Consider the following 25,559-nt stretch of genomic DNA (forward strand, 5'->3'; position numbering starts at 1 on the left):
AGGTCTTAATCCAGCCCCCACACACTTTTTGTCCCTGTTCTGTTGGTTCCCTGCTGTGAATAATATTGAGTCAGCTCTTTTGCCCATCTTCTTCTGCCAAGTGCTTGATTTGAAGTAAATCATTACTCTGTTAATACCTATAGGAGTCAGCAAAACAGTCTTGTTTTTCATAAACACTTTCCATTTCCCTCCATTTTTAGGTAGTTGTTCTGAATACACCTGGGCTGAAGCACATAACCATTCAAAACTATAGTCCCCTTTGCTTCAGTTCCAGTTTTATTTAGTTTTAGTTCAGTTCATTTAATTACAGTTCTATACCTATATATTTTTAATGATCACATCCAAATTTCAAGTTGGTTCTTCTCTATTCTTATTTGTCTGAAGTTTATTCTCTACTTAAGTCCTCTGGAAGTGCTTTATTTTCCTTTTCTTTAAAGCCCAAGATTGTATGGTCTAGATATATAGAGACTGTATATATGAAACTATCCTCCTTTACCTATCTTCCTTATCTGATACTATTCTTATTATCATTTTTCAAGTTTTAATCTTCTACAAATTCCTTTTTTCATGATATTTTATATTCTGTCTTCATCACTCTTGTGCTGTTTGTTTAGTTTTATTTCTAAAATAATTTTGTTTCCTTTCTTTTCCTATTTGCCTCCTGAATACTGTCATCTCTTCCTTTTATCCAGTCACTTCATTTCTTAATTTTGCTCATCGTGTGTGTTTTTTGTTTTGTTTTGTTTGCTTTGCTGTTCTTTCAGAGCTTCTATCAGTTTCTTATTTTCCATTGGTTTATTTTTAAATAATTGTGTAGTCTTCATTTTTGTGGATATCTCTTTAGAGTGTTTTAAGTATCTTATTTTATATATAATATTATATGAAACTCACCTGCAGTTCTTTTCTGTTGCTCATTGTTTTTCCAAATAAAAAGGGTTTTTGTGCCTTCAGGAGAGAGACTTGAGACAGGATGGCTTTCTAGTTCCATTGTTCTAGAGCTGTCTGTCTTCTGTTGACTTCATAAATCAATCAAAATTCTGGCCTCATTTTTCAAGGTCTATCTTTTGTTTCCCTGTTCATTTTTATCTTGAACCTTCTATCTCCTTTCTCTGTGGCCTCCACTCTGCTCCATTTTGCTTGTACTCCAGATATTTTGTATTACCATAGGACTTTATCCTGAGAAACAAGTTTAATCTTTTCCGTTTCGAGAGTTTATGAGATCCAACTGACCCCAGCACCAAAGACCTATTACATTTTAGTGCTCTTGAACTCATTAATAACGATCCTGTTCAACACCTCCCACATTTGTTTTCTGTTTTCTTCCTGTCTCCCTATATTTTCTATTGAGTATCTGTTGGAACTTTCTGGATTAACTGTACCTGGAGCCATTAGAAGATTTCCTCTGGTTTTTCTTGCACAGACACTGATATCATGCAGTCTCAGCTGTCTTTGGTTTTTTTTTTTTTTTTTTTTTTTTTTATTGTAAACAATGGGATACATGTTGTTTCTCTGTTTGTACATGGCGTAAAGGCATACCATTTGTGTAATCATAAATTTACATAGAGTAATGTTGTTTGATTCATTCTGTTATTTTTTCCCTTCCCCCCACCCCTCCCACCCCTCTTTACCCTCTATACAGTACTTCCTTCCTCCATACTTGCCCCCCTCCCTAACCCTAACTCTAACCCTAACACTAACCCTTCCCTCCCCCCCATTATGTGTCATCCTCCACTTATTAGCGATATCATTCGTCCTTTGGCTTTTTGAGATTGGCTTGTCTCACTTAGCATGATATTCTCCAATTTCATCCATTTGCCTGCAAATGCCATAATTTTATCATTCTTTATGGCTGAGTAATATTCCATTGTATATATATACCACAGTTTCTTTATGCACTCATCAATTGAAGGGCATCTAGGTTGGTTCCACAGTCTGGCTATTGTGAATTGAGCAGCTATGAACATTGATGTGGCTGTGTCTCTGTAGTATGCTGATTTTAAGTCCTTTGGGTATAGGCCAAGGAGTGGGATAGCTGGGTCAAATGGCAGGTCCATTCCAAGTTTTCTAAGGAATCTCCACACTGCTTTCCAGAGTGGCTGCACTAATTTGCAGCCCCACCAGCAATGTATGAGTGTACCATTCTCCCCACATCCTCGCCAACACCTGTTGTTGCTCGTATTCTTGATAATCGCCATTCTAATTGGGGTGAGATGGAATCTTAGGGTGGTTTTGATTTGCATTTCTCTTATTACTAGAGATGTTGAACATTTTTCCATATGTTTGTTGATTGCTTGTAGATCTTCTTCTGTGAAGTGTCTATTCATTTCCTTAGCCCATTTGTCGACTGGATTATTTGAATTCTTGGAGTAAAGTTTTTTGAGTTCTTTATAGATTCTGGAGATTAGTGCTCTATCTGAAGTATGATTGGCAAAGATATTCTCCCATTCTGTAGGCTCTTTCTTCGCATTGCTGATAGTTTCCTTTGCTGAGAGAAAGGTTTTTAGTTTGAATCTATCCCAGTGGTTGATTCTTGCTTTTATTTCTTGTGCTATGGGAGTCCTGTTAAGGAAGTCTGATCCTAGACCAACAAGGTGAAGATTTGGACCTACTTTTTCTTCTATAATCTGCAGGGTCTCTGGTCTGATTCCGAGGTCCTTAATCCATTTTGAGTTTAGTTTCGTGCATGGTGAGAGATATGGGTTTAGTTTCATTCTGTTGCATATGGATTTCCAATTCTCCCAGCACCATTTGTTGAAGAGGCTATCTTTTCTCCATTGCATATTTTTGGCACCTTTGTCTAGTATGAGAAAATTGTATTTATTTGGGTTTGTGTCCGTGTCCTCTATTCTATACCATTGATCTACCTTTCTATTTTGGTACCAATACCATGCCGTTTTTGTTACTATTGCTTTGTAGTAGAGTTGAAAATCTGGTATTGCAATACCCCCTGTTTCACTCTTCCTGCTGAGGATTGCTTTAGCTCTTCTGGGTTTCTTATTCTTCCAGATGAATTTCATAATTGCTTGTTCTATTTCTGTAAAGTACATCATTGGGATTTTAATTGGAATTGCATTGAATTTGTATAGCACTTTAGGTAGTATGGCCATTTTGACAATATTAATTCTTCCTATCCAAGAACATGGAAGATCTTTCCATCTTCTAAGGTGTTCTTTAATTTCTTTCTTTAGTGTTGTATAGTTCTCCTTGTAGAGGTCTTTCACCTCTTTTGTGAGATTGATTCCCAAGTATTTTATTTTTTTCGAGGCTATTGTGAATGGGGTAGTTTTCCTAATTTCTCTTTCTGAAGATTCATCACTTATGTATAAAAATGCGTTGGATTTATGGGCATTGATCTTGTAACCTGCTACTTTACTGAATTCACTTATGAGTTCTAAGAGTTTTCTGGTGGAATTTCCAGGTTCCTCTAAATATATAATCATGTCATCAGCGAACAGGGATAGTTTGAGTTCTTCTTTCCCAATTCGTATCCCTTTAATCTCTTTGGTTTGTCTAATTGCTCTGGCCAGAGTCTCAAGAACGATGTTGAATAGGAGTGGTGAAAGAGGGCATCCCTGCCTTGTTCCAGTTTTTAGGGGGAATGCTTTCAGTTTTTCACCATTTAGAATGATATTAGCCATGGGCTTAGCATAAATGGCCTTTACAATGTTAAGGAATGTTCCCACTATCCCTATTTTTTCTAGTGTTTTGAGCATGAAGGGGTGCTGTATTTTATCAAATGCTTTTTCTGCATCTATTGAAATAATCATGTGATTCTTGACTTTAAGTCTATTAATGTGGTGAATTACGTTTATTGATTTCCTGATGTTGAACCAACCTTGCATCCCTGGGATGAAACCAACTTGATCATGGTGCACTATCTTTTTAATATATTTTTGTATGCGATTTGCTAAAATTTTGTTGAGAATTGTCTTTGGTTTTTAATCACATGTTTAGGCAGGAGGAGAAGGGTGAAGGGAAGTGTTTGGAGTTCCATTTTATTTAGGATCCAGTTCTAAACGTGGTTTGCAAGACCTTTCCTGGTCTATTCTTTCTTATTTTTCCTGCCTCATCTCCATTCTTTACCTTGAACACTTTTTTGCGGGTGCAATGAACTTGTTTTAGGTCCTCAAATAAACTGTACCTTCTCCATTGAATTTAGACTCATCCAAAAAATATGGAGTTGTCCCTCAGTAACCATAAACATTTGGTTCTGCCAGATACCAAAATCCAAGGACACTCAAGCCCCTTATATAAAACTTGTATTTGCATATAACCTACTCACATCTTCCTGTGTAGTATAAATTATCTCTAGATGAATTATTATACTTAACATAATGCAAATGTTATGTAATAGTTGTTATACTATATTGTCTAGGGGAAAATGACAAGAAAAAGTTATGTACATGTTCAGTACAGATGCCATGTTTTCCCAAAATATTTTCTGTCACAATTGGTTGAACTCGTAGATGTGGAGTCCCCAGTGTGGAGAGCTGTAAAGTATTGTAGGAAATCATCTTGAAAACCCATGATTCAATATGCTGTGTTCTGCTGTGTTAGCATAAATGATGCATTCATTTAGTTTATAGAATACATTTAGACCTTATTAGCTACTGGAAAATCTATTATATTTTCTGTTGGTACGGTAACAACAAAAGATGTTCTAGTCCACAGAGTTTCTCTACTCCTTTGTACTTATTGGACACTTGGAGACACACATACACACACACACACAAAAAAAAAAAAAAAAAAAAAAAAAAAAAAAATACCATGTATATATACCATATTCAGTTTATGATATACAAGTTCTTATTAAGCGAAATTATACATAACACTGAGTACAGCCTATGAGGCACACATTTATGTAACCCTCACATGAACTCTATGAGATTGGTTATATTATTGTCTCCATTTTACTGATGAGAAAGGCCAAGAATAAAAGGATGAGGTAACTTGCCCATGCCCAGGGTCATCCAAGGTGATAAGTGAGGGGGCAGGAATTGAACTTTATCTATTTGGACTCCAAAGTCTACTATTTAACCACTATTCTGTACACTCTCTCAAGATTATGGATATGCAGGAAGGGAGGAGTGAGAAAAAAATAAAATTTAAAAACAAGCTCCTCTATTTGAAGAAAAAAAATTCCTCTTCATTTTTATAATCAATACCAAAGTAGTTAAGATGGAGTGTTAATGATGTGTTTTAACTCGTTTCATTTTCAAAATGATACTATGAGGTAAATATTCTATCGTGACATTTTACATGTGAGGAAACAGAGAGAAGGGTTAAAGAACTTAACCAAAGCTAGTGATAGATCATTTATAAAGCAGTGTTGTTGTCTCTTGCCTCCCCCAAGTCTTGTTTCTAAGCTATGTAAAAATTAACTTGGGCTGAGCATGTAGTGGTAAAACCATGTGCTTATAATGCATGAGGTCCTGTTTTCAATCCCCCAGCATTGTGGGTGCAAAAACAGTTGTTTCCTAAAATCTCCTATCTTGCTTTTAATAAAAGCAAAACTGTTGATTCTTCTACAAGAGTCACTTCAAACATTAGATTCATTTATGTCCCAAAAAGTGTGACCATGTTCTGAACTGTAACTAATTTAATCACTGATCTTTTGGCATTATATTTCTGAAATTTAAAAATTATAGGGGTTTGCATGTTTTTTCCAAGGAAATGCATTGTATAAATGAGAAAAGAGTTTATATTTGAAGTTAGTTTTTGTAGGGTAGTGTTTTTCTCCTTGGGTATTTAAAATCAGTAGCTCTCTTCAGTACTGCAAGTCATAGACCTGAATTAACAAAATTATAACGGAAGTTTGGTTTTACCATTGCACCCCAAACTTTGCAATTCTTTCAGTTGAATACAATTAAGAGAATCCAGAAATACTCTTCCTTCTTAAAACTGAGCATTAATGCTCATGTACTCATCATGTCCTCTGATTTCTAATATGGTTGTATAGTCTAGTAAATATTTGCTAACAAGTCTGTAAAAGTTTTATGGATATAATATTCACCTACAAAAAACTGTTATGGAAGAAAAGGGACTGAAAGCATTTCTTTTTTCCCTAAAAGTTGCACTTACATGTAGTGAAATGCAAAATTATGTTGAAATTATGTAGAAATTGAAAAATTTTAGACTTAATGTACATGCATACAGTTTAAAAACTGGCTTAAGTGGTCAAGCATGGTGTTACAGATATTTATACTCTGAAGCCCAAGAAATGAACTGAATAAGTTTTGTGGTCTATTTACATAAGTATTTCTATAAAACAGTATTGGAACTCTAATAAAAATATTGATTATCATAAAAACAGGATACTTTTAAAACCCTGGCATGCTTTGTTAAGTTTCATTCAATAACTATTTTTAAAGTGCCTGATATAAGCAAGGCATGTGAGCCCTAAGGGAAATATACTTAGAGAAATAAATCAGAAATGGACCCTGCTGCCTTCAAGGAACACAAAGTCTAGCTGCAGTATATGTGTGTGTATATATATATAGTTTAGGATAGAAAACACTGTTTTTTTCCAAAGAATGGGAGACTTTTTGGCAGTGGGAATCCAATGAGACTGCATAAAGGATGTAGCACCTCAACTGGGTCATATTAGATTTCCAGTAGAATTCCACTAATGAATTATAATTTAACCTATATAAGTAAATTTGGATTTATATGGTAGTATTGTCTGACATATTCACAAGTAAAAATAACTCCTTACATATATCAAAAATTTCAGACATTCTGACCTATTATTAAAACCCAGTTTTTGCTACCTTCTCAATATGGAGATAAAAGTGGCAACTATGTTTTCCTTTGTTCTTTTGTAGTCATACTTAGCAAGTATACATTAGAGCATATGTAATTGTGACATTGCTTTAAGTCCTTTCTGCAAGCAGAGCCATGGAACACTACAGAAAATGAAAGCGGAGCTTAGTCTTGAGCTAGTATTTGCTGACTGGATCATGCCTATACATTGTAGACTATTGAATGAATGAAACCTCTCAACTTCAAGAGTGACCTTGGAAATGGATCTGCATATGACTCCTTCCGTGCATGAGAGCAGTAACTTCTAACTACAGGTGCAGTGAAAACCAGAGCTATGTCCAGAGATTTCTTGACAGGCCTCTTTCCATTGGCTTGGGTTTGTCACTTTGATTAATAAACAGATTAATTAAATCATATAAACCCTTTGATTCTTTTTTCTAGAGAACTAAAATAATTGTGAATAGACAGATTCAGTGAACTTGCAGAAACTCGGTGTGTGCAGAGAGACGACATCTCCTCCCACTGCTTTCTGTGTGCCAGCTGCAGTCAGACTGAATTGCTTACGGAGCTCCAACTATGGCATCTCTATGGTACAGGTGTCTTTGTGCCTCTGAAAATGTGTTCTTTCACCCAGAGGCCTAGATTGCCCTTAAATGCTGGTTTGGAATTGTCTTTGAACATTAAGTCCGAATAATTTTCTGCCATGATCAAAGATTTGAACCCCTTGAGAATGAACACCAAATCTTTTTTTTATTTTTCAGTAGAAAAATATTTCCTCTCTGGTGGCATAGGGCATGGTATGTATTAAGTTTCCCGTAGAAGTTTATTAGGGAGAATGTAATATACCAAGTTGAATGAGGTATAGTGTAGAAGAAAAAGTAATTCTTTTGAGTCAAGAATTCCTTGGTACAAATATAAAATTTCTTTTTCTGTTCAAAGGATCTTTGACAAGTAACAGTCTCTCTGGACCACAAGTTCCTCAGATACATAATGGAATTTTGCATAATACCTCTTACATAGTTAGAACTTGATAAGCAAGATGTTCTTCATAATTCAGATAGTAAATTTTAGGACTTAAGAAACCAATATGCATTAAACGAATTTTTTATGTGTATGCGTATAAAATAACTCCATTATTCCCTGGACTGGTGAAAGAAAGAAATTTAACATATGTCTGTTACAAAGTGCTACCTCAGAACTGAGCTAAAGCTCCGCTCAGTCTGGAGTCTGAGATATCAAATAGCATACAGCAAAAGGTCAATTCAGTGAACATATCCAAATATAATATACTGTACTAGATGCAGTATATATGCAAATAGGCAATACATTGAGGACTTCCCTCAGAAAAGTTAGAAATGTTAGGAATGTTCCATAGTTTTCTGAGTAGTTATTATAAACGGCAACCTTAGCATCATAGGACACCTCTCAATAGTATCATTGTCAGAGAATGTGGGATTATATCTGAATCTGTAGCTTGATTTGGTAGTTCTTTTATGTAAAACAAAAGATGTTATCAGGATCAACAACCAGTTTTTAAAATGTAGACACATGTCTTCTTACATTTACTGGAGATATCCAAAATAATTTTGTATTTTGGGTAGTTCTTGTTCTTTTGAGAATCAACATCAACACTAGCTTTATTTTACATTTTTGGAAAGGAAATTGCAATGTTGAAACTCTGTACTAAATGTTAATGATAAAGGGGTTCCAAGCAAGTATAGTTGTAGCTAGAAATGAAGTAAATTAAATCAGTAAGTTTACTAAATGCCTACTGTTTCCTAGGTACTATGGTGTGAAGAATAAAAGAATATCCCAAGATGCCTCAGATTTCTTAGATTCTACTTGGAGAGACAGTATAGAAATTTGCATTCTGGTGAAAATGAATTTTCCTCTGTTTTCCCAAAGAGGTGGTCTACTATTATAGCCATGTGAACTTATTATATTATATAATAATTTTGTGCTCATATGTGCTTCCTATATTAGGTTATGAGGTCTTTGAGGTTGGGATCTGTCTTGCTCTTTGCATTTTGTTTAGCATCTAGTTCAATACCCATAGCTGTTGAAGATATATTAAATGTTGAATGTTTAAGAGTTAATTTAAATACCAGTTCAAGAAAGAAGCATTATTTTTTAAAATGCATGTTAGAACCAGGTGAAATGTTGAAGCAGCAATTTTACAGTGGTTTGATTTGTTTTAGTTCAATAAACATTTCTTGTGCTCTAACATATGACAGAAGTAAAGTTAGTTCTGGGAATTAGACATGGTGCTTGGCCTCAAGTTGTTTTCCATATAGTTAACTGACAGTTCTCTCTAATCTGAAAGCAACTTGAGGCTATACTATGTGGTAAGTGTAAGGACAGAGATATGCACAGGTTGATATGGAAATGTAGAGAAACAGCAGTTGGAAGGGTAGTGAGGTTAGGAAAGTTTATAGAAGAAAAAGAACATGTAGATTGAATGCCCTGGAAGAACTACAGAGGGAAAAAGCACAGGCTTCCAAAGATGGACAGATATGAAAATGAGCATTTTGTTCTTAAATGATGTGACATATTTGAAGCAAACAGAACCAAAAACTAAAGAAAAATTGATATAAATATAGTATTATTAGAAAAATAATATAAAGATATTAATAGTAAAAGACCTTCTTGTTAATTTTAAATAACCCTGATTCTTTCCTTATTGTAACATATTGATAGGGTTCAGATGTAATGAGAATATTCTGTCATGTGTTTGTGTGGTGTGTTCAGTGATACTAAACGAAGCATTCTTATAATCTCCAACAAAGTGCTTACCATTGATTCCCCTTCACTGTATGTACCTGGGTAAATTATATTTAACTTTTATGTGCCTTGGGGTTCTTATCTATAAAGGAGTGATGATAATAATAGTAAGATTAAGAGCTAACAGTTGTGATTGCTTACTGTGTATAAGCACAGTGCCAGATGTTTTAGACAAATGTCTTCTAAATAAAATCTTTAAAAAAGAAAGAAAAGAAACCTTTAATGTAAGTACTAGTCCAATCACAATTTTTGAATATAAGGAAAATAAGGCAAACAGAAGCTAAAAAACATGCCAAAGATGGGTAAAAGTCCTTCTCAAATATTGGCAAACATGGTGGTTAGTGAGCTTTTTTTGAAGATCTAAAGGGAAAGCAGAAATGGTAACATCAGAAGGATCATTTTCTGACCCTGGGCTCCTCCTGAATGCAAATCAGGCCCCTAGAAACAATAGCTTGAAGGAACATCACAGATTCTACAGTGTGCAAAATGTAACTTTTGCCTTTCACAGAGAAATTCATTCAGCTACCAAAACAACTTAGCTTTATCAATTCCATTGTTCATGGCTTTTCTAATACATAAGTTATAATTTATAACCTCTTTGTTACATGCTCATTTTAAAACATATATATAATAGGTATAAAGAAGAAATTTCCACAAAATCCCATCACACAAAAATAATCAGTATTTTGTTCCATGGTCTTCAATACGTATCAACCAGCACTCATTGATATGTTAGCTTAATGTACCACGAAGAAAAGTAAACTAGGTTCTAGAGGCCTACAGTGAAGGAGATAGATATTTTAGGTTACAGTACATGTAGATATTTGGATGAGATTAATTTTTTACCTGATATTATTAAATTATTAAATTCTACTGTTTGTGGTATTATGCATTTAAAAGATGGCCTATATGTTTGTCATATTTTAAATATTCCACGGAAATCTCAATGTGGGTGTATTCTGTTTTAGATTATGAGTAGTTTGGTTTACATCTTCTACCCCTATTATTTGGGTAGCACTCTCTCTTAATGGTTCAGAACTGGATAAGGACTGTAGACCCTCTTGCTAGGAAAGTTTTTATGCATATTTTGCACCCTAGTTGCATGAGTTTCCTGGAACTCCCAGAGGCTCCCACCTGGCCTCCTGTGTCTTTTTGCCAAGCTCATTCCAGTTCACCATGCTGGCACTTCTTGGAGCAATAGTGAGAGCCCTTGTTGGGTATTGTGTCAGCAGGAGTGAACTGGTTCCCCAGCTCCCAGAGAGGTATCTTGACACACACTCGTACCTTCCCTCACGCTGGCACGAAAGAAGCAGGCAGCAGCCACAAGTTATGGAGCAGGAAAAAATGGATTAGGACGAAATGGGTTTGCATTCAGACCCTCTCACTAGGGTGGCAGAAGTACTAATAGGACACATTCATCTGAAAGCTACTGAGAGGAACTGCACATTGGCAGGCAGACAAGGGATTCTAGAGATAAAGCCTTAGACAACAAGACATGGGAGTTTAATGTAAGGTAGAGATGCCAGTGGGTATGTGGTGAACAGAGATAGGAGCTGGGAACAGCCGATGCTTGGACAAGATCAATAGGCACCATTGGAAAGAACTTCTATCACCTGGTTGCATTTTAGGACCAGAACATGAGCACCTGGAGAGATCCAGGCCATGACCTAGCTCTAAAAGAACTAAGATCTAGAAGCTTTATTGTGAAATAGGATAAATCCAGAGTAAATCATGGGTGTAGTCACTGGAAACCAAGGCCTTAGTGTGCTGAGTTAAAACATTACCCTTACCAAGGTCAAGGTTGTTTCAAAGAGAAGTGAAATGAGTTGAGGCAGAATGTGAAGTCAGATGACCAAAACCAAAGCCCAAAGGCAAAGAACCAAAAACTGTTCAGGAGATCTACAACACCAAATGCAAAGGGTTCCCAGGAAATCATGTACAAGAAGGACTTTGAAAGAGAATACTTTTAAAAACAAGGATTTAATGTAATTATCCTCGTTAATATTTATGATCAGAAATTCGTGATTCTCAGTGTGTATTTTGGTACACAAGGAAAAGAGCTAAATACTGTTGTCCGCTTGTTCAATTTAATACATTGAGACATATTGACACTGAGTAGAGGGGGAGGGAGGGGAATTTGGATCTAGAAAAGGAAGTTCACACAGGGCTGGATTTTCCAGCCCCCATCCATCTCTCTGCCACCGGATTGCTCCTCCAGTGACACCACAGACCTGCTTCATTTCTGTGCAGCTGATGCCCTGTCCGGGCTGATCTTGTTCTAACTGACAGTGAGTGTTCTTGCCAAATGCCAGGGCCCACAGTCACATCTGTTTGTCTCTCCTCTACAGCTTGTCCAAGGCTGCTTGGGAACACATCTTAACCAGGGGGCAGCTTTAACTAGGCCTAATTCTCTGAAAAGGCTTTATTTGTAAATGCACACAATGAAGAGACAAGTTCCTATTGTCTTTTCTTTAATATTATTGTGTTTGACACTGCCTGCTTCAGTCCTGTCAGCCAAGTCAAAAGCCAAGTTTTCAGGCAAGGTGGTTCTCACTAGGGTCATGTTTCTGTTTTGTTTTGTTTTGTTTTGTTTTTTAATATGAGGGGTTTTTTTTATTATTACTTTTTTCCCTCTAGATAAGATGCCCTGCTTCCTACCACCACACCATATAAAAGAAAGCTTGCAGCAAATGATAGGAATAAGGCAAGTGCAGTCTGTTTAAAACAGCAAAACAAAAGAATTTTTTTAACTCTGCTTTTTCTAATAATAGAAAAAATTCTAGAATACATGGGAAGCCATGTTACAAGACATAACCAACTGAAAAAATTCCTAACGAGACTTATTTATCATTCCACTTAAAACATTGTTAGTTTTAATTTGTCTCCTTATACCTCCTTCCTAAGCAAATACTATATGTAAAACAAATATCTATCTGATGGATCATTTTCTTACAGTGCCTTACAGCGGGATCATATGAATATATTTTAATAATTTTGGATCTGCTCATAGGGCATTATATTTTTATTCTTCAACACACCACAGCAAAAAGAAAAGAAGCAAAAAAATTTCAGCTATTACCTTGAGTAGTAATCTGAGTGTTTTGCTTTGCAAAGACAAATGACTCATTAGACTGAAGAAACAAGCCTGCCTTTGAGACATCTACTGACTTTAAATTAAAAACATAACTGCTATGTTTCAGTAAGAAATTCAGCTATATAATGGAGTAGACCTTACATATTGTTTATTTGTAGCAACTACTTTGCACCTATCTGAAGTAAAAGGGTCCCTTAAATGCAAGCTTAACTGAGATAATCTTACTGATCAATAACCCAGATCCCTCCATGTGCAGTAGCAGATAGTACAGTTTTGTTAGGATTGCTGAAAAACAGCAACTGTTTTTCTTGTGGCTCCAATCTTCAGGTTCACTGGTACTGAATTTATTAACTAACTTTATTCTCCTTGCACATGTACCTCCTCTTTTATATTATGTGGCTGTGTTGGGTGGGGAGAAGAATGGAATGAAAATGTTGTGTTCCATTCTTTCTGTAGATACCCAAAAGGGAATTTTTTTACTGTAGATGAGGTTTAGAAGAGGGTGATGTTCCTGAAGAACTATCTCTGTAAACAGATCTTCCTAATAAATGTTAAAGAAGCCAGGTGCTGTGGCGCACACCTATAATCCCCACAGTTCCAAGGCGGAGGCAGGAGGAATGAGAGTTCAAAGCCAGCCTCAGCAATTTAATGATGCACTAAGCAACTCAGTGAGACCCTCTCTCTAAATAAAATACAAAGAAGGGCTGGGGATGGGGCTCGAGTCGATTGCACTGGGTTCCATCCCCCATATAACAAATAAATAGGTAAATAAATATATGTTAAAGAATATAAAAAACAGTAAAGTGTTACAGGAAATAATGACTTGGGGATGATTTTCAAGCTGTTAAAATACTCCAATACACCTGGTACAAGAACAACATATTAGAAACCAGCACATTGCCGAGCACAGTGGCACATACCTGTAATCCCAGTGACTTGTGAGGCTGAGACAGGAGGATCCAAAATTCACAGCAAGCCTCAGCAACTCACCGAGGCCCTAAGCAATTTTTCAAGACCCTGTCAATAAATAAATAAATAAGATAAATAAATAGAACTAGGGATGTGGCTCAGGGGTTAAGCATCCCTGGGCTCAACCCCTGGAACCAAAAAGAAAGAAACCAGCAGTACTAGTAGTCACAATGAACAGCTACTATATATCAGACTTTTATTATTTCTACAAATGTTTCTTAGGAGTGAACCTCCTGATTAATAAGGTTTTTAGGTTAGTTTGAACCTTAAATGTAGATGAGAGTAATAAAACCTGGCTTAATTTAAAATAATCCAGAATCATGCCTGTTTGTTGACTTCCTTCCCACCATGTCCACCTCCTTACCCAGATACTCTAACACATACAAGTTCATTGTGCAGCAACTTTGTATCATTCTTTGTCTGTTATAACTGACCCATTTAGTTGTCCTGCCCTGTCTTCAGTCTCAGCCCTGCCATCCCAAGCTCCCACTAACATCTCATGGATCTGGTCCACTTTCTCTCCTATAACCTTTAAGGACTCCAGCTATAATCAGCTACAAAGTCCAGATGCCTTAGTGGGTCCCTCTGTGGCACACATGGCACCATGATCCGGCCCCTTCTTTCTTTGCTCATGTCACATTTTGTTCTCCATGAACTACTCTGCAGACATTCTGAACTACTCATAATTCTCTGAACAGAGCAAACTCTTCATCACTTAGGAATTCTTTCAGCAATCCCTTAAAATATAAGAATATTGATTGTTTTAACAGAGAACCAGAGGTAGATCATCCACGGGTTGGTTTTCGCAGCTAGATAACAGAAAGACCACATTTCACAATTCAGATTCCCATTTTATTCCCTTTTTTCAGAATGGTACCTTACCCACCCCCTTAGGCATTCCTGATATCTGAGCTTTTCTGGTATGTGCTGTGCAAAAGGAAAACCTTATTACTCCAGTCTTTTTACCCTGAGATTTCAAAGGGATATGATATATAAAAGAATAATAATTTACAAAAAGGTAACATAATGACTCTCATACAGATATAAAAAGGATGTGTGTTAAAGACCTTATTTAATTCATGAATTAATGAGGGAACTAAGCAGATGTTATAACCAGTTCAAAGGAGGCGGCAAAAAAGTATATGTAGCATCAAGCCATATTGAAATGAGGGAGCAAATAGGTGGAAAACTGGCTTTTCCACAGTAGGGAAGCTTGTCCTTCTACAAGACAATCCATTTGCATTTCTTCCTACAAGAATTAATTCTCATTGTTTCAGTTAATTACAACTTGGGAACCCATAGAATTATAATTAAATGTCCAGGACAGTATACCCTACAAGCATGGTTTTTCCATTTAAGCACAAACTTTCCCCTGCAGAAGGAAAAAAAAAATGTATACCCCTTTCAAAACGTTTAGAATTGTTAATATGGACTATATAATCTCTAGTCGTAAATAATGAAGTTCGTTGTCTCTGCCCCCACCAGCAGTATCCATAATTATTTCATATGTATTTATGACTTTATCTCCCCACTCAGACTTTAAATTATTACTATGGTAAGAATTGAATTCCTTTCCTTTGTATCTTTTATCTCTATTCTTACATCCTTATAGAAAAGAGAAGATGGAAGATACGTCTTATGTTAAGTTCATAGTAGATACTAATGCTTACTAAATGCATGAATGGATTAATTTTATACAAAAGTATGTCTTTCCTATGATTTTGTTATGATTTTTAAAATTTTTGTATCGTTTTAAATAAATAAACGTGGTTATAGCTATTTATTTGTTGGCATCATAATCCAAGACTTCACTTCAAAATCAGGTAAAAATATAATAGTTTTGCGTGTTAATAAACATTTGAGAGCAAAGCATGAAAAAAATCATTAAATGAACAAACTTATTTTTTCAGATACAGAGATTTATTCTGTAACAGAGAAACACTATGGATTCAATACATAGGAAAAAGAAAATTAGATAAATGCCCACTTACTGTTAAGGTCTGTTGGTAGATTTTCATAGTATGTTTGTTTTTGCACTTTGGATTATGTAATTCTTTGTAATTAAATCTTTACTTTGTGCCTTATGAATGGAACCTACATTTGAAATAATTTTATTCCCATATAATTTTTCAGTATCTATAAGTCATATGTATACATGTAGTACAGATATGTTTATTTTTCATTGTATTTTTTTCTAATAAGTTGGTAGTTTTCACGGGGTCCTTTTAAAATCTCATGATACTTACTACTCTCTTTGTTTTACTAAGAACATATTAACTATAATAAGCATGCTTCCTTTATTCCAGCTTCATGATCACTAGGCCCTATTCTAACCCACATCAAGGACTGTGATCCAGGAAATAAATATAGAATCTTTTGGTATCTTGAAAAATTTGGAGGTGTTTAAATCCTTTTCATCTTTGTATTAGCAATTTTGATTTCCAATTGGGCCATCTCTTGTTTTTCCAACACTCTTGAATTTTAGGAGACTAAGACTAGAAAGGGTAATCTAATGGTAACTGGTTGCAAGAACAGCAGAAGGTCCATTTCTCAGATCTTATATATCATGGCTTTACGTATACAATCCAATATCCTGTTAAGAGTATTTAGTAGCAACATTCCAACATTAATACATTCAAATTATGTTTTCTCACCTTGCTAATAAACAATTCTAATCGTATGAATTGTAAGAGCATCACTATTTCCTTCTATTTAAGATGTTTTAAGAGAATTCACTGCTGCATAATATCCAAAAAGAAATTGATCATACTTTTCCTGTAATAAATGTTGTTCTGACAGTAAAGCATTAGTAACCAATTGATAACCTAGCAACAATATTGTGATCTCTTTAGATAATTAATCTTAGCTATTTTCCTGTCAGAAGCAACAGTGTTTGATTTTATGTTGAGCCAGAAAGATTGCCAGTTTTGAAAATTAAAAAGCATTCCTTTTATATTATTCATTCCAGTAACAATTTATGATGGCGCATTTAGCTGCTGAACGCTTGTCAACAAACGTAATTATGTTTCGATATAAACAAGATTGGTGGTTTTACTATGCAGCTCCATCTTTGTTGAGAATGTTTTGATTTAGGTTCAGATTATACAAGCTGTGTATTTATGTGTCATTTTTTTTCCTCCTTTGTTAATAGTTTTTTCTGATAATTACTTGTAGGCAAACAAGCATGCATTTAGGATCCTTATGCACAGGAGACATCAAAAGGAGAAGAAAAGCCGCACCTTTGCCTGGACCTACTACAGCAGGTAAAACAAAAGATGGATTGGAGTGGAGCACAAATGTAGAGTTCATAAATCATCAAGAATAAAATATAGATAGTTCTTAATCACTTGCACTAAAAAAAAGGCAAAATTGCAAGAAACTATTAAAATATATCATTTGCATTTGGTATCAGGATGCATCGCATGTTTCTTATGTAGGTTTTCCAGGTAACCAATCAATAACACTTGCTGGACCCCTGCCCAAATGGTAAGATTTTGTGTGAGGTGTCAAAGGATGCAAATTTCTTCAAGGCCATATCTTTGGCCTCCAGAAATCTTCACACTTACTGGGAAAATAAGGCATAAATAGATGGAACAACAAATATCCCCAATAATAAATTCAAAAAGTATCATAGCAGCATTAAATACAAGGCACCATGTTGGAATAGATGGAGATCTGACATATGAATGTTACAGTCTGGTTCCTAGTCCCAGTTCTGCAGCAATCTTTGATTCATCTTTCCTTATTTAGACAGCATCAATCTTAGAATAAAAAAGCTCTAATTTCTCCCTCAAAAATGATGTCATTCTAATAACATACCATTCTAATAATGAGTGTGGTTAGAGAAAACTAAGTATTGAGCAGAGGGAACTCACCACGGACCAGAGGGGCAGAAGTCTTCTTGGAAGATCAAAGAGTCAAGCATGGTAGTGAAGGATGTGAATAAGATTAGTATGGATCTCAAGACCTCATGCAAAGAGCAGTGGTAAGGGAGGTACAGACAAGTCAGTGACAGAAGGAAGCTAACAGGGCATTAAAATGTAGATAACACCCATTTATGAATAAACCATGGCTAACCCTAATGCATTTACAATGCAGCAAACTCTGACTTTGAGGAAATGTTTTCCACTTAAACACTTGTTACAAAGAGGGTTAACCTTGACCTGTTACCTAGGGTCCTGAAACCATTCTAATTTATAAATTTTTTCTCAACTTCATTTGAGGATACTGTTATAAGAAAAGTGATTTTAATTAAAGAATATGAACATAAGATTCAGAGTAACAGAAGAATAAGCAGTGAGAAGAAAAAAACGTAAATTGATTGACAGATTTGAGAATTTTTGTGGTGAGTTTGAAGGAAATCAAAGAAGTGAAGATTATGTTGTCTATTTGGTGAACCTATTCCCTAGTTCAGCACTAGAAATTTGAAGAATAACTTAAAATTAGAACACTCCTATGCAGTTGTTCCATATAAGGGGTTATATTTTAAAATTATATATTTACTTATAATACGTGATCATCCTCCCCTAGCCTTATTGAATCTTCAGAATTTGCAGTTAGGAGATGCCTGTATATGAAGGGTATTAGGATTTGTGTAGAATAATTTTACCATTTGTTCAGTACCTACAATGTACCAGAAATTTTATTTCTTCTTTACAGCAGTTGCATAAGGTGGGTGTTGTTATCATTACTTTACATATCATAAACTTAAAATGCAGAAAAGTGGGGTAGCTATCTAAAACAGCAAAACTATTGAACATCCAGGAGAGGTGTCAAGCCTCAGTCTTTATAACCCTGATCCCTTCGCTCTTTCCATAAGAGCAAATTCGTGAAAATATATATGTAAAATTGTCCTTTTGCATATGTTGATTTGAACCCAGGATTATCTGCCTTAAATTTTATGCATTTGTCCTACTATTACTATGTTGAAATACAGAACATTCATTAGATACTTCTAATGTGTCCTTTTATAAGGAATATTCAGTCCTTAGGAAGATGTGATCAGTCTAAAATTTAATCACATTTTAGATCAAATACATGTCGTAAGTTCTTCAATTCAGAACTCTCATAAGGCATCTGCAGGTTTCTTTAACATCCCATTTCAGTTGAATGGTCCCCTGAATCCTCTTCCATGATGATTCAAATATTAGTGGTAGAAACAGTATGAGAACAATCTTAGGAATGCTACTAAAGCACCCAGTGGCAGCCATATGGGAAAGAGAATATCAGGGTCAGGTCCAAACAGTCTGAGCACATGTGAAGTGAGAAGGAAAATGCACAGTGGTTGAGGAAAGGGTAATATAATTATTTCTACAAGGTGATTTTGATGTTACAATTCAGTAACATCAGAGGAAATCATTTATACGGAGTATAGGTACAAACATTAAACTTTAGCCTAACATAGGTTTTTGTCACAATTTATACCAGCATATTCCAGGTGTTATATTTCAAAACTGTTGTGATTCTCTTAAGAGTCAGGATTCTTATTTTATTACCAGATTTTTACTTAAAAGATAAAATTCATAGAAATCGAATGTCTTTTTTTTTAGTTACTCAAAAAATAATAGAATAGAAGTATATTACTCATTTTCAATGCAGTTTTTCAAGTCTATGCATAACTGTTCCTATCAAAGAGGAAGAAATTGAGGTTATTTAAAAGTTCTCAGTTTTAAATAGAATATCTTCTAATACTAATGAATCAGCTCTAAGGTGAAGATTATTATCCAAATTCAAGTAAGAAATGCTTTTGCATAAATACACTTTGATAATGAGGTTATGAATCCTAGACCATATTTTCCCTGAAAATTATAATCTTCACATTCTGAAATATAGACATTCACATAATGGAGTCAGTTCTATTTGTAAACTTATGAAGTCGAGCTAGCATGTAGAATTATTTTAATATAATGGTCTAGCATTGTCACAGGCCCTTAAAGATGAGTGTTTTCACAAAAAACACTGAATTAAGATATATCTTCACAGTTCTGTTCTACCTTTAGCTAGAAAAATGCAAGAGAAAAAAATGCTCACACTGGAAATAGGAAGAGTTAAAAGACTGATAACGTGAATATCATTTGATTGTGTAGCAAGTATAGAAGGGGTTTACAAAAAAACTGTCAGAAAATTGTAATTAGACACTTAAATTTTTTAATCCTAGATTAGGTTTGTATAACAGTTTGACTTTTCAGATTAACAGTTATGTATTATTTTTATAATAAGTAATAAAATCTTTAAAAGATTTAAAATTAATAACTCAAAATCTTATTATCTGGTAGTATAGTGAAATTTTTTCTCACCCTTTTTTACATTAGTATTGAAGTATAATTTCAGTCACTTTAGAAGGCTCTAGACCAGCCAGCAGTGTTATCGGCTGAACATTTATTAATTTTGACAGGAACTCTAAATTTATTTCAGTGCTTTAGCTTATTTACTGCTCTTTCGCCTTTGTATTTTGTATTGACAAAGTAAAATGAATATTGATAAGGTTAGATATTGATTTTTTTAATGTATAGCTTGTTCTCTGCCTCATTCAAAGTCACATACCAGAAGATAGTGGATGTCTCTATAGCAAAGGATGTAGATTTACTATTATAAAATTGAGAACTATTGAAGCAAGAAGGTTTGCCAGCAGAATGCATTTTATAGTTTGAAAAATGTCATCTGTAAAGGTGAAGAAAAGCAGTGAACAAAATAAGAAGAATATTATTAACACTTTTTTAAAAGGCAAGCAGCAATGTTGGCTGTGGTCTGCATTTGGGTAGAAGTCATAGCTTCCTGAGAATTTGATAGTAAAAAGATTTAAGTATGTTTAATGAGATATTGTGGCTACTACATTTTTAAAAATTTTTACTAACTGTATAGTACTAAATGCCTGTCATTATTTTGCTTTCTGTTGAAATAATATAGCGAAAATATTCATTGTACAAAGTCATCCTTTATCCTATACATTTTAAGTTTTGCAAAAAAAATGCCAATTTTGTTTTTTATAGATACTGCTCCAAAATAACTGTGTTTCCATGGACAGGTGAGAGTTCTTGACAAGAGGTTACGTTACAGCTTTTTTGATTTTTCAACTTTTTCCTCACATCCTACTGATATTTCAACAGGAAAATAGTCTTTATAAATATTTAAAGCAGTAAAGTCAGGTTGTAAATAATAATAATTGGTGACTAGGTTTAAAAGGTATGCTTTTGAATAAGTCATATGAAGCATAATGAAAAATGTTTGGTCTAACCAAGCTGCTTTCCAAAGTGCTAGATTTCTTCAGTTGTCCAAACTTATCTTTCTGTTGATTATATTTTTCTTTTCTTTTCTCACTGGATCTATGTGAGCACTCTCAATTATCTTGTCTCTTCCAGGCTTTTCTGAAGGAACTTTTGTTGCTAATTCTGAAGCCAAACTCCATCTGAATGAATAGCAAAATCCTAGGAAATATGCAATCTTTCATCTCCTGACATATATACCACTGAGCCACAATTCAGTTCTGTGTTTTAGTAGAGTCTTAATAGTCCTCCATTATCATTCAGTTCAGCAACACTTGTAGACAAGGTCAGTAAACATATAAGCTAGAAAATAATTGCTGTTCCTGACAATGTGAAATACTAAATCATAAAAAAATAGTCAAACTACAGACTACCTGAAAATGCTGAATAAAATGCAAATCCATCTTTTAAGTTGTATAGTTGCAACTGCAGGAAAGTAAGGGAAATATTCAAGACCAGAAAACATGGTTCTACATAGCCCCACATCCACATGTACCAATTCTGAAACCTCTGAGGTATGTTTGTTAGTATACCTCCTGGAATACTCCTGGAGCCATGCCTGAAGACTGAGCATAATGCTGCTTATGAAATCAGAACCCCTAAAATCTCCATGGAAATGGACAGATGAGAAACAAACCCACCCATAGGCATAGGAGAAAACAATTTTGTTTCTACCTGGGCTCCACCTAAAAATATCTCTGAAGATTTACAACCAAGAGGTGGCCCTCATATGAATTTTTTATTAAAATTACACTAAGCCAAAAAATTGACATTAAAAAAATGGTCTCTGAAACAAATGCAGAACTAATCCAGAGGTATGTTTCAGTCAACTATTTCACTGCTGTGACTAAAAGATCTACCAGAACAATTGTAGAGGAGGAAAAATTTATTTGCAGACTCATGGTTTCAGAGGTCTTAGCCCATAGATGGCCCACTCCATTCCTCAGGGCTCAAGGTGAGGGAGAATATCATGGCAAAAGGAAGCAGCTCACATGGTGATCAGAAAGCAGAAGAGAGAGAAATCCACTGGCCAGATACAAATATGTACCTCGAAGCCACACCCCCAATTCCCACCTCCTCCAACCACACCACTTCAGTTACCACTCAGGTAATCCGTATCAGAGGGGTTAATCCACTGATTGAGCTAAGACTCTCACACCCAATCATTTCTCTTCTGAACCTTCTTTCATTGTCTCACACGTGAACTTTTGGGGAACACCTCACATCCAAACCATAACAAGGTGGCCTACAGTCCAGGCCACAAAGAAGCACTGCAAATAAAATCTTACTGATGATGATCTCATAACCCAAAACTAAAAACTTAGTTATAGCAACAGATAAAAAATGAAAGGAAATAACTGTGGAAAAGGAAAAGACAGTTGTGGTAAAGAACCAAGTAGAAATTAACAGTTATTTTATGTATTTTAAAAATTATAAGATCACTGATTGGGTTAAAGGCAGATTAGATACAGCTGAAAAGACAGTGAATTTCACTATAAATCACAATAATAAAAAGCAGCACAGAGAGATAAAAAGATGAAAAATATAGTAGAGAGGCTATGGGTCTTGCAATGGAATGTAACTTAACATGCATTCAATAGAATTTTCAGAAGGAAGATTAGAGAGATTAGAGAAGGCATTATTCAAGAAGACACTATAGAATTTTTAAAACTAAGTATAAACATTAATATTATATTTAAAAAGTACAAGTTTATCAGAAAATTTTAAATATAAAGTCATATCTAAACACATTAATAAAACTTGAAAACCAAAGACAAAGAGAAGAACTTAAGAGCAACCAAGAAGAAAAGATTTAACCTATATAGGAATGAAATTTTACTGATAGCAAACTTTAAAATACTAACACATTTCAGGGGATAAGATGTTCAAAATGCTGAGGTAAAATAACCAAATCAACCTAGAATTGTATGTCCAACTAAACTATCATCCAAGAGTGAGGATGAAAGAAGTCACTTTCAGGTAAACATTGTTAATTACTAAATTTGATACCTTGGATTGAAGAAAATAGAATGCTTTAAAAAAAGAATAAAAATCATAAAGGAATGGTGAACAAAGGAATGGTTGAACAAGTTCTTAAAGCTAAACTAATATTGAATGTATAAAAGTTATCATAATGACAATAGCAGTGACCTTGAAAATAATTAATTTGAATGTAAAATTCTGGACAATAATAATGTGTAAAATGTGAGGAAATAAATGAGATATGCATTTTTACTTTTAAAGGTAATTTCTTAAACAAATAGAAAAGTGCATAGTTATCAAGCTACCATAAACAAGCAATAGATGCCAAACAAAAGTAAAAAATGCATGGAAAAAGCTAGGTTAATAGCATTGAGTAATATAAATACATAGTCAAAATAAATCCAGGTATATTAGTAATCACAATGAATGTAAATAGAGTAAAGTCAACAGTTAAATTCAGGAATGATCTTAATAAATAAAAGAATAAAACCTAGTGTATGCTTTTTATAATAAATAAATACAACTAAAACAATTCAAATGGTAGCCAAAAAAAAAAAAAAAAAAAGTAGTGTAGCTGAATTTATAGCAGAATGAATCTTTAGGTATTACAGTCTCTTTAGTCAACCTCTCATGTTTTTGTAGATTAGTAATTTTTCTGGGAGTTGGAAATATTGGAATAGAATAAAACCTCAGTTGGTTGGAAAAACGTGGCAGAAGACATGATGTAATAGAAACTATTGATTAGAGAAGTTTAATTTTTACTCAACAGAAAGAGTAACATTTGGGCTCAAGTGTGCTGAGTTCAAGTTGTTACTGGGACATTTTCTAGCTAGTTGACTTTGGGCAGGTGCACTACCTTTCTGAACATGGGTTTCATCTATAAAATAAACCAATAATGCCTACTTTTCATGGTAATAGGGAAGATCAAAATGGTGGGTATGAAAACGTTTGTAATTCCTAAGGGCTGCAGGCATCTTTATATTCTCATTTATCCAAATATGTCAGTGTTTATGTGCTATATATTTTCCATATACAAATTGAGAGACATTACTATTATAATTCACATATTTAAAAATGTGTCATAGGAAGGCAGGGAGGTACTGGAAGGTATGTGTATACTTTTGGAATAAGCTTAACCAAAGTTTGAATTCTTGCTTATTTGCTGTGTCATTATGTGACTTCATCTCTCCGAGGACCATTAAAAATTCCTCCTTGACCTGACACAGTAGACACACCTGTAATCCCAGAAACTGGGGAAATGCCTCAGGAGTTGCCTCAAACTGCAACTTTGAGACCAGCATTGGCAACTTGAGACCCTGTCTCCAAATTAAAATAATTAAAAGGAATAGGGATGTATGTAGCTCAGTGGTAGAGTGCCCCTGAGTTCAATCCCCAGTACCACTGGGAAAAAAAAAAAAAAAAAAAAAAAAATTCCCCCTTGCCCATTGTTATAAGTAAATGGAAGTGATATTACATATGTAACCCAAGGAACCACACGCTTGGTACATAGTAGACCAACCATAGATGGTCCTGATTACATTATAGCAAATAAACATCCCTGTGTACCTTTGAGACCTATACAGGTTTGTTGCAAGCCTTAGTTTTGTGAAAGTGCATATTCTTTATTCCATAATCATTCTCTAAGAAATATATTCCTGTATAACCAAAGTGTCTAGTCCTAAGAACACTCACTCTCCAAAGGCAATAACAGATCATATCTTTCATTCAAAGTTTTCATCACTTAAGAAAAAAAGAAACTGGTTTTTGCATTAAGTTTCCATTATTTACAAAGCAAGTGTATTGTATTTTTAAGCAATTAGTTATTAAAACTGATTTTATTCAGTGAGTCACAATGAAAAATGTCTGACATTACAGATGAAATACAGAATAGTCTGAATTAATGGGGCTTTTTTGTATTAGCAGTTGAAATAAAACATTTGACAACCACTTCTCAAATTGTGCTTAGTTAATGCTACCACTTGAGTTCTTAACAATCATGAAAAAATCCATGTCTAAATTACTGAGAAGAGTACAGTGTTACTGAGAAGAGTACAGTGTTGTAACTCACAGTTTTAATAACATAGCTAACAATAATAATAGCTCTATCCCTCTGTAAAGTAATATGGAAAAGAACAGGGAAGAAAGAGTGATCGTGAACTTATAATTGCCTCTGAACACAGGGCAGGGACAGAGGCGGAGTCCACTGGCTGTTATATGGGAAGCAGCATGTGTCACCTCCCTTCTATTGGCTGTTGATCCAACATCAATACAACACTTTCGGAGCCAAATTACTAAACAAGCTGCCAATTAGGCTTGCAGTCAGCTGGATAGATTAGTGGCTAAGAGAGGCCGATACAAGATTTTCATCTCTTGAGCCAATTACGCAAGTGAATTGCCCTCCACAGTACTCTTTGGAAGATTTGAGGGGAAAGGACTGACTTGGCTGTAATAGATATGAGATCCAGCAGGCAGGGCCCAGGAGCAGGAGCATGCAGAAGGGTTAGTAGGCTACATTTTGCTACAATTGCCCAAGCAGAAGGAGAGCCTTCTAGGAAAGGACTTAAAGGATTTAGCACTGCCAGGAGCAAACGAAAAGGAAATTATGGTTGTGGTAGATACTGTGCTGAGACTGAGTGGTTCCACTCCCAGGTCTTAATCTCATAAAATAAGGATGAGACACCAACAGGGGATCTCACTGTAGAATCATT

The 25,559-nt window shown here is 34.8% G+C and overlaps 1 protein-coding gene across 2 annotated transcripts in view; it reads left to right on the top strand.

The window, feature by feature from the left end:
• Positions 1-25,559, top strand: part of GPATCH2 (G-patch domain containing 2) — a 187,174-nt gene that overhangs the window by 155,753 nt on the left and 5,862 nt on the right. The window contains exon 9 of one of the 2 annotated variants that reach the window (XM_079107157.1): positions 16,781-16,869. In XM_079107157.1, coding sequence (XP_078963283.1) covers positions 16,781-16,869 — 89 coding nt within the window. Of the gene's footprint in view, positions 1-12,180; positions 12,204-16,780; positions 16,870-25,559 lie in introns of those variants that run through there. The other variant, XM_079107158.1, reaches the window with a different exon arrangement.

This window comes from Sciurus vulgaris, assembly GCF_902686455.1.
Source record: "Sciurus vulgaris genome assembly, chromosome: 12".
NCBI classification, from domain to species: Eukaryota; Metazoa; Chordata; class Mammalia; order Rodentia; family Sciuridae; genus Sciurus; species Sciurus vulgaris.